Here is a 13,600-nt window from a genome sequence, read left to right on the forward strand (position 1 = left end):
ATGAAACATTTTTTTAAAAGGTTAAAAAAAATACTCTTTGAAGCACAATTTACTGCTAAAATAGTATCACATTCCATCCATAAACTATAATCCCAGATGAAAAGATGTGCCAGACAATTTTGAGAGCAACAAATGTAATCCTGCCAAATTATCAGAAACCACAATGAACTACTTTTTGGTGTAGAATAACATTCTTATGAAAGGATTATTCATATATACACTGAGTGCTTATAATGTTAACAAGAACTGATACCACTTTTTTTATTGTTACACCAACTTCTCAGCAAGCTACAATAAAACAGAGAAAGGCAGAAAAATATTTAAAACTGGCCATTAATAGCACTGGCTGAACAAGGAAAGTCTGCATATTTATCCTATGAGCTGTACAAACGGAAGAGCTGTTTGGTGCCCCTGAAGTCACAACTGTCACACTTTCAACTGCATGGGCCAGAGGTAACTGCTGGAGGCTATCCCAAAGCCTTGACAGAACTGCAGGCCAACCAGAAATGCCTACATTTGAGTAGCTTTTTCTCTTCATATCTGCCCCTGTGAGTCCAGTTGAAAAACAGATGCCTAAGTCTGATTGCTATACTCTGCAAATGGAAAGAACTCATCATCCACTGAATGGAATTCACAGAGGATCAGAGATTGCCAAGAATCAGTACCCAATCAAGATTAAGAGGAACTTGATTAAAGGACTGTCAGCAGTTAGGAACTCAACCAACTGCTATCCATAAATTACAAGGGATTTTGTCTCCTTAATATGTGATTTATTTGGAAGAAGGTTTTAGTGTTAACTTCTGAATGAGGCCAAAAAATTTTATTGTAAGGATCCATTTCAGTGCCGAGCTCAATGTAAGCACCAACGCGGATTTCAAGAAGCTCTCACATCAACTCGTCAAAGTAAGCTCCGCTCTCCCATAATCTCCAGGTCTGGTGCAGAGGGAATAACAATTTCATCTAATGGTTAAGACATAGGGAAAGATCAAAAAATGAAGGTGGGGAACCCTCAAACATTTCATCAACTTCTCTATTCACAAAAATGAACACTTTTCTACCAAATTCTGTATTTGAGAGAAATTACTATAAAAGCAGCTGGGGTGTAACTTGAGTAAATCAATCCATACCAAAAAAATCATTAATAGCACAACTGTTCAATTAATGTCGTAATTCTCAGACACTCTTCTAAGTGATGCAGTTCATAATTAAGTAACCTGGCAACATCAAACTGATAACATCAGTTGTTTATTTTTTAAGGAAGTTTCCCACTGGGCCCTACCCTTTCTGTCTCTCCTATACCAAAACAATACCATCTGGTCACCCTCTCTGGTGAAATATTTCCTTCTCCACAGGAAGATAATAGCCTGCAAAATTAAACACCTTCCTTTTCCAGTACCTTGCCATCCACTGGCTGTGTCTAGACTACTGCAGTAACACCAACAGCACAAAGAATTAGCATAAGCTATTGTGAGAACACTTTAAGAAAGAGCAATCAGTGTACTATGTTAAAACCTGGAACAAAGATCATAAGAAAATATCATTTGGAAATGTGCCCAAATAATAGGATTGTGGGCATAAACAATTATATAGTTGGTTAATAATAAATTATTTAAATTAGAGTCACATAACTGGTTTGGCTGATACCATTAATTTTTTTTTTAAAAAAAAAGGGGGAGTGGGAAAGCAGCCTAGAAGCTATTGCTTTTGTAACCACAACCAGAGTATTTCTACTTCCCCGAAAGAACTCACAGAGGTTTGGACGCAACCATCCAAAAACTACATCTAAAGTATTTGCCCCATCAAAAGATAATTACATAGCAAAACATAGCCTCGTTGTTGTTGTTGTTGTTGTTGTTGTTGTTGTCATGTGCAACAGGTCACCTGCGACTCATAGGGACCACATGTACAATAGCCATAAACTCAGCTCTATCCTGTGCCAATCTCACTGTCTCTGACACACCCACCTCCATTACCCCAGTCACTGAATCAATCCATCTTATCAAGGGTCTTTCTCTCTTGCACTGTTGCACCACCCTCCCAAGCACAACATTGCTCTCCAAGGACTGGTCTCACCATGCAACATGTCCAAAGTAGGTCAGATGAAGCTATAGAATCCTTGCCTCCAAGAAGCAGCCTGGTCTCAACTTCTCTAGGACGAACCTGTTTGTTCTAGCAGTCCATGGTATATTCAATACTCTTCTCCAGCACCAAAGATCAAAGATGTTAATTCTCTTTCTGTCATCCCTAGTTACTGTTCAGCTCTCTGATGCATAGCAAGGAATCGCAAAGACTATGTCCTGGATCAGGCACGCCTTAGTCTCCAGACTGACATTTTTGCTCTTCAGTACTTTGGAGAGGTCTCTGACAGGAGACTTTCCCAACGCAATTTGTCTTTTAATTTCATCATTGAAAAAAGATAATGGATTAAATGAAGTAACAAAAACTATGTGGGGCAACTTAAAGTATTTATAAAGACTCTTGAAAAAGAAATTTTAGTTAATATATACTTTAATGAGCCAGTTTGTGTTTTTAATGTGCAAGTATAATTTAGAATTACACTTTCATTAAGATACTTTTACAGTAAAGGAGGAATTTATTAAACAAATATGAACCCATTATCCTTACTTTTAACTGCTTAGAGTCCACACTTCATTTATCTAGTCATTGAATTTTTTAAAGCAGCAGGTGAATAAAATGAAAATATCCCATTTGAGATCAATCAATGGGAAAAGTGTGTAAAATGGAAGTGAAAGAAAAGGAACTAGATATAAAATAATCCAGACTTTCAAACAGACATTTTTTCTGTAACTTGCAAATCCCACTTCACTAAGTTTCCCTTATAGTTGATATGAGGCCATAATAATGACCTGAAACACATTTGTTCTACTCATAGTATCATGTGTGTTGAATAAAAGTTCAAAATTCATCCTTAATGGTTTAATTTGTGTAGCACTTCTTACTTTGGGGAAAAAGAATTCAATGCAAGGTCTATAGAAATAAAACACTAAGCTGATACTTAAAAGATTGGTTACTCATTCCATCAGTAAAGGTCAAAATACTGATTTGCTTTCCTAATTATCTTATAATTTCACTTTATTGCCAAATTATCCTCTATTGCCAAATCTGTTTTAACCTCTTGATTTGCACACCTGTGTGAAAGGTAGTTCTAAGAAAGACTTTTAAGATCCTCTAATGTGAAAATTTACATTTCCACTAAAGTGAGAATCTAAACGACTGTCTCATTTAAAAAGAGAGACAGACCATTTAAGTGAAACCATTATGATCACAAACCAGCAAAGTCCCCAAAGGGCAGGACTTTTTCTTTGTTTGGTCAAATCCCTAGGACCTAAATTAGTGCCAGTACAGAGTAGGTGCTCAGTAAATACTGTTTAATGACTAAATGATCCATGATTGACCCTCCAAAGTGAGAGAACAAAAGGGTGGCTCACTACAAAATTAGTGAGCAGGTATGATCTTCAATGCATATGAGGTCCAATCATGTAAATTACAAAAATCAAAGGAAGACTGACAATACACCAGCAATGAAACTAAATCTTTATGTAGAAGTCACTGAGCTTTCTAGTGTGAAAGGAAAGGTGTCTGTCTCCATGTGGGCATGATTCTGATGTATCAAGAAGTACAGGAAGAAGAGTCTATATAAACTATTTCTCACATCATATGAAATAATTCAAGAAAAGATAACTATCAGTTAAAAGTATCCAGTTCTAGAGTATATATTTTCAATCCCAGGTTTCCCTCTGTACTTTTCATCCCTAAGCCAATCACTAAATGACACGTTTTTTAAAAAATCAATTAAATACATGACTTGCAGTAGGAAGTTATTTTTCCCTATGTTTGGCAATTTTTTAAAAGAGAATTTTTTTATGTTCTGCTTTCTGAAGAAGTGCCAAACTGGACTGGTTGCCCCGTTGTACAATCTCACCAACAATGTACCAGAGTTCCTATCTCACCACAACCTCTTCAACATTTATTACTTGCTGCCCTGTTAAACTTTGCCCCTGCCACTGGACTAAGATGGTATCTCATTGTGTTTTTTATTTGCATCTCTCTTATTGCCAGGGATTTGGAGTATTTCTTCATATGTCTTTTTGCCATTTGAATCTCTTCCTCTGTGACAATTCTTTCCATGTCTTATGCCAATTTTCTAATTGGGTTATCAGACTTTTTCTTGTGGAGGCCCAGGAATATTCTATAAACTTTCATTATGAGACTCTGGTCTGAAATGGTATTGCCAAATGTTTTTCCCTGTCAGTAGGTTTTCTGCTTGGAATATACTCCAAGAACATGAGAACTGAGGCTCAAATGGAAACTTGTACACCAATGTTCATAGCAGCATTATTCACCATTGCAAGAACTTGCAAATAGCACAGATGTCCAACCACAATCAAATAAATTGAGAAGTTGTGGTACATTCACAAATGGAATACTACGCAGCACGCAGGAGCAATCATTTTGTAAATTACTACCTAACTTGGGAGGGACAGGAAAGCATTCTGCTGCGTGAACTAACGCAGTCCTACAAAGACAAATACTGTGTAAAACCATTGTTGTAGAATAAGGATGAAGATCTAAGGTGGGAGAGAGGATGGAAATACAGGGGTGAGGATGGAAGAGGGGTGGGTGTTAATCATAGGCTTGCACAATTCGATGAGTGGGTGGGGTGAAGGAAATGGGGAGGATCTTTTATGAAAAACAATGTATTTAAACTTTGTAAATAAATCAGAATTTTTTTTAAAAAAACACAGTATTCTTACCTGTTAGCATTCAGCCCACTATTTGTCAGTCTGTTATCAATGAATGTATTACAAATATGTGCTTACCTCAAAATGCAGGAGGAGAAAAACAATTCACTAACAATATCTTGGATAGATTCACTCCAACCTATATAATGCAGACCTACTATCTTAATAACGCACCCTGGTGCTCAGAAATCCACACAAGCATAATAATTCTGAAGTAATAGTAACTAGTTAGTATTATTCTACCTAATAAATTAGGACATTAATAAATTTAGACACTGATTTACATGCTTATTACAAGTACGATCCCTTTTGTTCATGACAACTTGTCTCAGAAGAAAGGGATACTATTATTTCATTCTTTCAAAAAACAAAAAAAAACAAGTCTCAGAGATTAAACAGCTTGCCTCAGGACCAAGTAAGAAGGATAGTCACACTTTAAACCCAGATCCTTCTCTGTAAAGTCAGAGCTCTTAAATATTAGAACTATATTGCTTCATCTGAACTTTAATCTGCTTTACTCAAATACATTCTGGAAAAAAGACATCGTTTTCAGAAACAGTTTATCTGTTTCAAAGAATAATTAAATGTACTTGCAAATATATGACTTATTTTCCAAAAAGGGCAATTACAAGATAATCTTCCTTTCTAAGGAGGGAAGGTTATCCTTTGTGAGCACAAAAATGTTAACCTACTAAAAACCTGACTCTATCTCAACAGTACTTACACTGCTGGAGACATGTAGTTACTTCTCTAAAATAGGACTTGTGGTTAAAAGAAAACAAAATCAGAGTATACTGAAGGAAACTGAAAGATGCCTCAGTTGATCCAAAAACATCTCTGATAGTTCAAACGGGAACCTCTGCAAACAACGCTCTCTCCCTTCCTAAAGTCTCTAGCCAGAGCTCTGGACTGTACAGCACGGCAAATGACAAAAGAAAAGACTTAGGAGCTATGAAGCCTAAGCTCCAATCTTGGCATTGAACTCAAACCAAACCTTTTGCCAGGTGCATAGTGCCCTTGTAAGACAGAGAAGAACCACTTATCCATAGGGTTTCCAAGGCTGTATTTAATCTTTATGAAATGCAACTGTCGCAGCGTTCTTACACAGAACACTTTGGTAAGTTCAAACTGTTGACTTTTAGTTAGCATCTAATTGTTCAATTTCTGCCTACTTTCCCAACTACTTAAAGCACAAACCTAAAATTTCTATTTCCTCCCTTTCTTTCATCCCTAAACTCAAGTAGCAGCCATTCCTGTTGGATCTGTATTCAAAATGCATTTCCATTTCTTCAGCTCTACTGTTATCACTCTCAGCTAAGAACTTTTAGTTTCTATATTTTTAAGCAAAATTAGTGGAAAAAGTTTATTAAGGCAATAAGAGAGAGGCATAACTATTGAAAAGTGGGCCATGAAAAGTTAAAGTGAAAAAGAAAGAAAAGGGAAGAGTGGGAAAGGACCCCAGAAAAGACAGGAAGAATTCAAATCCTGCAGCAGGCTGTCAGGAGAATTCCCCAAACCTTCTCCTCATTTCACTCTTGTACCTTAATGATGTCATCACATACCACACAGAAGTAGTGCACAGTGACAAAACAAATGCGATTGTGTCTGTTCCACACCTAAAGAAAAAAACCTCAAAACAAAAAAGAATCAAACTTCAATGTATTCCCATGTCACCAGGTAAAATGCAAACCTGAATTCTAAAAACTAATAGGAAACTCTACATTATCCAGGTCCCACCCACTCCCACTCCCATCCCCAGTCCTTACCTCAATAACTTCCATTGCCTGCGAGCTCATCCCTCTCAACCCTGGAGTACTTTCATAGTTTCCTGCAAGGCTGGATCCTCCGTCAAGTAAATCCCACTTTAGATCTCATATTCTAAGAGGACCTCCCCACACTACTCACCAAATTCCCCAGGAACACTACATCACTCTCCATTGCATCCTATTTCACTTTGCTCAGAATTCCTGAATGTTCATTCATTTGTTTATAATATAAGGTCTATCTTCCTCTACTAACTTTGCTGTTGTTGTGCATCATCTAGTCAGAATTGACCCTCCAATGAGTTTTCACAGATAGTGAATCACACAGGAAGAGACTGCCCATGTTTCTCCCACAGAGCTGCAGGTGGACTGGAAGTGCATACCATTACGGTGGCAGCACAACTACACACGAGTGGAATCATTGTCTTTCTTCTGCACTAGGACACCTGAGGACCTAGAATTTCTATGTCTGGCACACGGTAAACCCATTTCCACTGAGTTTACTGCAACTCACAGCAAACTCTATATAATAAATGGAACTGCCCTCTATTTCAGAGACTGAATCTGCACAGAAGCAGACTGCCACCTCCTTCTCCTGCTGAGTAGCTGGTGGGTTTGAACCACCAATCCTGAATTACCCACTGAGCTAACCACGAGGATTCAACATATGCTGATGAGTAAATGATTAAAATGGCTAAAGAGGAATTAACTGGAAACAAAGACTTAGAGGAAAAAAGGAGTTTTAATGGACTAGAGAAAATAAAAACAGCTATCTGAAGTGGTAAAGTGCTAATACTAGGAATAGAATTTCCATATTTATTAAATTCTGACTTGCTCATGGCTTGAGCTATTTAGATGCAACCTAATTTAGGAAGTATCTACTTGTGCTAATAACGCTATGTTAATTTTCACATCTAAGCACTGAAAAACAAGAAAATACCAAGGCTTAAAAGGGCTCCAGAAAATCCCAGACTCTAAAAGTATTCTTCTGCATCTTCAAAAACATGACTAAGAGGAAGCGCTGCCTGAGTTTCCATCCATACTTATGCAGCTTTAAACTTAAATCAAACATAGGTGAAATAGGATGAAGTAAAGAATAAAGATAGCTTTCCTCCCCCATTAAACCAGCGATGCCCATGGCTCCTTCACCAGCGAGGCACTAAGATGTTTGCTTTTATTAATTGAGGCATCACAGACTCACACCTCACTCTCCTGCTTCCAAAGGTCCACAGACAGCAGGGCTTCTCCTTGCATCTCCTAGCTGACTTTTTCTTACCCAATCTAAGTCAGGGAAGAAAGGAGGGAAAGATGAAGCAAGCAAAGTTACCAACAAATGGCCCAATGCATCACATCCCAGTCAACACTCAATGAGCATTAAAAACACACACCAACAAGGAGCCCCGTCCATACCTCATCAGGGACCACACTGCTCCTGAAGACACCGGGAACCCACTGGTCTTGGGCTCTGGTGGCAGTGAAGAGTGGCAGGCACTCCAAGCTCCTTTGTGTGGGAACCGCTGCTGCTTCCCATTCTCCCTGTGAGCATGCACAGGCAGTGAGGAGGGCTGGGGGCTCCCATGCTGCTGGAGGCTGCACTGATGGATGATACCATTGCTTCTATTTATAGGAAGAATGAAAAGAGACAAAGGTAAACATACTGACAAGGCTTAACGTAAGAAACAAGTGTCACTCCTCATAAGCAAACAGCCATTGTTAAGTCTTGTAGCTCTTTTGTGCTGGGTATTTATCACCATATTTTTAAAACAGTATAATTAAATTATTGTTTACTGGTTTTTTTCAATTTTAATCCTCATTGCACTGACCTTCTACAACAGAAAACAAGGACTCGGTCCCAACACCACATACTTAGCCCTCATTCTCCATCTATATTCATCTTGGAATGTTTGGTTCAGGTGGTACTTGGTGTTTGCATTATTATGATTTTGTAGACTGCTCTTTGAAGCTCAGTGTATTCAGATAAGGTAAAATTCAAAACCATGAGCTCAGCACAACATTTAAAAGTGTCAAACTTCTAAGTGACAGACAGTGAGAATGTAGGGGGCAGGGAGTCCCATTCACTGCCCAAAGCAATGTCTCAATGCGCGGCCCTGAAAACAATCATCTGCCCTTCATCCCAGCAACCCCATGTCTATGCTTGTGCCTAGAGAATCCCTGTCAAGGTGCTTAAAAACACATGTACACAAATTTCAGGACAGCAGAGTGGACAACAGAAAAATCTGTAAAAAAAGAATCTAAATCCCAAATCCAGAAGGATAGCACTAGCCTATACATATGAACTCTAATGGCCTAGTGGGGAAGAAGCTGTGAAGCCAACTCAAAGGCAGTTCAAATTCACCAGGTGCCCTATGGGAAAACAGTGGACAGCCTTCCTCCTGTGCAATATACAGTCTCTGAAAACCCACCAGAGGGGCAGCTAGGGGGTGGTTCCAACTTGACAGCAACAAATTTTTATACACATAAATGAATACCACACACACACACAGAGAAGGGAAGGACACCAAATCGAGGATTTTGACTACTTCTATGGTGAAAGAGGGACGAGAAAGTTCTTTTTTCTGTTAGAAATTATGTGATAATTTTTAAGAAAGAAGGAATAAAACAAAGTTAACTTTTACGAGCCAATATTTCACTGAAAACTTTTTACTACGCAGTAACCTCAGATAAAATAAATGCCACTCCATTCACGTGTCTCAATCACACAATTTGAGAATAAAATGATCTTCACACAGAAAAGGGCTTCTAACATTTTTATCTGTTATTATTGCATTCCTGCTACCAAAATCAGAAAAGAGATGATCACAAGAATCATACAGTACTGAGATTCTTATTATAAATCAGCAGATGAGGTAGGGGAAATGGATTTCAAGAGCTGTGGGCAATTGTACAAGTGCATGTTTGTGTGTGTGTGAGTGCACATACACATATTACACTGGCAAAAATAGACACTGTGTGGTGAGGATTTCAAAGAGGCCAAAGATGTCAAAACACTTCTAACAGCTTAGCTGGCAAAACTTGCTCATGACACAAGCAAGCATCTAGGCAGCAGATGTTCTGAGCATCCTGCGTTCCTGCCAATGGAGACAGTGAAGTCCACAGCTGCTGGGACGCTTATGGAGTTGCAAAGACACAGAATCAAAATCCTGGTTCTATCTTTTACTCATTGCTGCATGCACTAATTCCCCTCTAAGCCTCAACTTCCTCCTCTGTAAAACAAGAAAACCAAAATCCCCTACCTTATGGAACTGTGAGTATCAAATGACTGAATAGCTATAAATGATGTGGCACGTCACCAGGTAACCACCAGTCCTCCAGAGATATCAATTGTTACCTGACCAGCTCTCTTTGTTATTTAGTCTTTTCCAACCTATACCTATGGGTCTGGGTACTTCAAAGCACTTTTACAATTGTCATCAATTATCCACATGATTACTTGTGTTGTTGTTATTATTAGGTGCCGTCAAGCTGAGTTCAACTTATAGTAACCCTTTAAACAGCCATTCTGAAACCTGACCTATCCTGTGCCATCCTCATCATTATATATGAGACACTAAAGCCCATTGCTGAGGTCACAGTGTCAGCCCATCTCGTTGGGGGCTTTCCTCTCCTTCACTGACCCTCCAATACTTGTTTAGGTCTCAAGTCTTCAGTTGAAGTAGTCATATTTGTCTTGTTCTGAGAAAGGTACACTGTAAGTATGTGTTGAATTGTGGATAAAAATACGAAGGAAGTAATGAAAAGTAATAAAAAGATACATAAAGTATGAGCTGTGAGACTTCCATGCTACCTATTAAGACTATTATTCCTCCCAAAGAATTTCTAATAGTTTATTATAATGTCCAAGAGAGATTACTGTACGTAGGGGAAAAAATAAATCATTCTTCCCTTGAAAAGAGGCTGTTCAACAGTAGTAACCAGATGAAGAGGCAAAAAAGCAGTACGGGCTGGAGAGTCACAGGACCACAGGGGACAGGACTTAAGGAATGACATTAAAACAGCTCTGGATGGATGGAAAGCATCTGCAGTCAGCTGTCACATCCTTCGGCTGCAGGTGAGGTAGAGCAGAAAGAAGCTGGAAAGCAAGTACAAGGAGAGTGGGATGCTTACAGCCTGCTCTTTAATGAAGGCTGGCAATTCAATCACTACCATTGGCTGAGAGTGAAGAGAGAAAAGGAATTCTTGTTTAAGTCAAAGGAAGTTTTTCAAGTTCACAGTATTCTTGGCAGGAGCTTGGGTCTAAGTGATAACTGGAATCCTTCCTTTTGCAGGCCCCTGTGATCCAGAGAGAGCTAACAGAGCACTAAATTCTATTTAAATTGTCTCCAAGTATCGCATGCCCAGGCAAGAAGGTGATCAGAATTTAATAACTTACCTCAGCTTGTTGCTATTCAATTGCACTGCTCTTATCTTTTTTATGTCAACAAGTAAAAAGGAATAAAGAAAGGAAAACCAGGTAGGATTTTGTTTAAGATAAAAGCTTTTATCTGAACATTACAAGAATATACCAGCCATATTTTCAAAAGTTCAGAAGCTATCAGGCCTTGTAATTACAAGAAAAATCTAGCGCCAGGGTGTCAAACTGTTAATTTGTAGGGAGCATCTTTGCTAACTGAAAGGCTATTCCTCTCCGAAAGTCTGAATCTGTGAATGGCTCTGATAAAAGGAAGACGGCCAATCTTCTCCCATTCCATCTACAGCTTCAAAAATCCAAGGGAGTGTCAGCTATGGATTGATTCTGATTCCACAGGAATGAGTGAGTGAGTGAGTGAGTGAGTGAGTGAGTGACTGGATAGAAGAGAACAATGTCACAGTATTATGTTAAACTTTTAATATACTTTAGTCATGCCACTCATCTGTAATTCATAGGATAAAATTCTTATGTTTTAAATTTCATAAATAAAAGTGAGCTCCTAAATACTTGTTCTTTAATTTTAATATGATACATGATTATTGTCAGATGACTTACACTGAACCTTTATGTAATTCTAATAGGTGCTACATAAAATCTTAGGTAACAGCATGATTACTACAACAAGTAAATAGGTTTCAAGTGAGCAATGTTGTAACGGATAACATTTCTTTGAATATAGATATTATTACCTAAGGCTGCACTCAAAGAAATATGGCATGTGGCTGGCTTTAACTAACACAAACTTATTTCTTCATAATTCAGGAAGCTAGAAATCTGAATCCAAGGTGCCAGTTCTAAAGGAAGACTCTATCAGTCCTGAGAGAAAGTCTTTTTTTTTTCTTCGGTTTTAAGGATTAGGCACTTCTTGGAGATGTCAATGTGTCCTGGTGTAACAAGTTACAATTCAACTTACAAGTTACAAAATCAACTCAAGAGATGGCTCTTTAGTCAGCGAAGCTTCTCAACCATGCCTACAAGCAGCCTCTGTTTCTGTCAGCCTTCAGCCCTTTGGCACAGCCTGGCTTGGCCTCTACCATGCTTGAGCAATTCTACAAAGCTCTTTAGCTCCACTGACAATGTACCCAACTCTGCCAGCAAGTCTCCTGCCCAAGGGCACTCAGCTCTCTCCACTCATGGGTCTACACTCCCGCTGCACCATTTTCTGGTCTCCTGGTTCTGACGCTGCACCTTGTCATCTTGTTCCACCCCCTTTGGTACAGACCGCTGGCTCCTGGTCTAGGAGGTTCTTAGTGCAGGGAATTCAGGTCCAAAGGACATGCTACATCCCTCGCTCTATTTTCTTGGGAGCAATGAGGTCCCCTAATACCCGCTCACTTGTTTACTCTCTTTTAAATCTCAAAAGAGACGAGCTCAATATAAAACCTAAATCTTGTCACTTATATCTACCCTCATTAATAGAACTGCCTCTAATTTTCCTTTCCCATGGCATATTCCTTATAATAAAGTATGCTGCTAAACCCTAGGGGGAATTCTCTGATGGTTCAAACCTACCAGCAGCACTTTGGGAAAAAGATGAAGATCTCTTCATATGCAATTCACAGCCTCTGAAAACTCAATGGAGGGTCAGCTGTAAGTCAATTCCAACTCAGGGACAACAAATGAAGTGAGCAAATGTTCTCTCACTAGCATCACAATTTGGGAGTTATAATGCATAGACTAATTATATCAGATCACATAAAGCTAAGAAACAAAGCCTAGGCAAGATGACACATATTTTGGGGTGACACTATTCAATCCATAAGAAAGATTCAAAGCAAAACTACCACTTACAAATTTTTTGTTGTGTGTCAATTATTTTTTTCCGTTCTAATGAGTCAGAATCTACCGGACTGCATACAGTAACAACATGCAAGCACACCAACCTAGCAATATAAACTCAACTTGCAATAACCATGCATGTGTCTCCATTCCAAATTCCACGCATACAAAAATTAGTCCTCGTTGGTTTTATGAGCATGTAAGAACTTGAAAATAAAAAATGAATTTGCATCAGTAAATCATGTTCATTCTACTAGGATCCAAGGTAGGACTACACTTCATAAAGTTTTGCTTTTTTATTTCTTACTGAAAAACACTGCTCTACATAATTACTTTCTGTATACGCAACTGTTTGACAGGAAAACTTGAAAATGACTTACGATTCATCTTCCTTGTGGGCGAGGGAAAACAGATCATAAACTAAGCACACTCCAAACACAGTGATGCCTGTCTCTTTCACCAGCATAGCACAGGTCCCCAGAACCAAACTGAGCAGCAAGAAGAAGGGAGAAGCCGTGGGAGGGAAACATTCCCCAACACAACACTGATCCAAACTCCTAAAAAACAAAGGGAGAGTCTCTTGATCGAGGAAGAAATATGGGTTACAAAGAAATACTTACTACCTTTTAAGGAGAAAATACAATATCCATTTCATTTTATTCTAAGGAATTACATAGCTGAGCAAGAAATTTTCCACAAATGTTCATCATAGAATTGTTTGAAATCATAATAATTGTGGGGGGGGGGCAGTTAGGAAATGGAGCAGGACAATAATCCACAATAAAGAATTTAGTTAAAAATTATGGTATATGTTAACAGACAACACAAAGCCATTTAAAATCTTACCACAAACACACACTTGATGA

At 38.5% G+C, this 13,600-nt stretch overlaps 1 protein-coding gene across 2 annotated transcripts in view; it reads right to left on the reverse strand.

The window, feature by feature from the left end:
- Positions 1-13,600, reverse strand: part of TMTC1 (transmembrane and tetratricopeptide repeat containing 1) — a 477,484-nt gene that overhangs the window by 418,889 nt on the left and 44,995 nt on the right. For both annotated transcript variants that reach the window (XM_006895074.1, XM_006895075.1), the window contains exons 4-5: positions 13,115-13,291; positions 7,937-8,143 (exon numbers count right to left, since the gene is read on the reverse strand). In XM_006895074.1, coding sequence (XP_006895136.1) covers positions 7,937-8,143; positions 13,115-13,291 — 384 coding nt within the window. The remainder of the gene's footprint in view (positions 1-7,936; positions 8,144-13,114; positions 13,292-13,600) is intronic.

This window comes from Elephantulus edwardii, unplaced genomic scaffold (assembly GCF_000299155.1).
Source record: "Elephantulus edwardii isolate Elephantulus edwardi_28Jun2011 unplaced genomic scaffold, EleEdw1.0 scaffold00157, whole genome shotgun sequence".
In the NCBI taxonomy this organism is placed as follows: domain Eukaryota; kingdom Metazoa; phylum Chordata; class Mammalia; order Macroscelidea; family Macroscelididae; genus Elephantulus; species Elephantulus edwardii.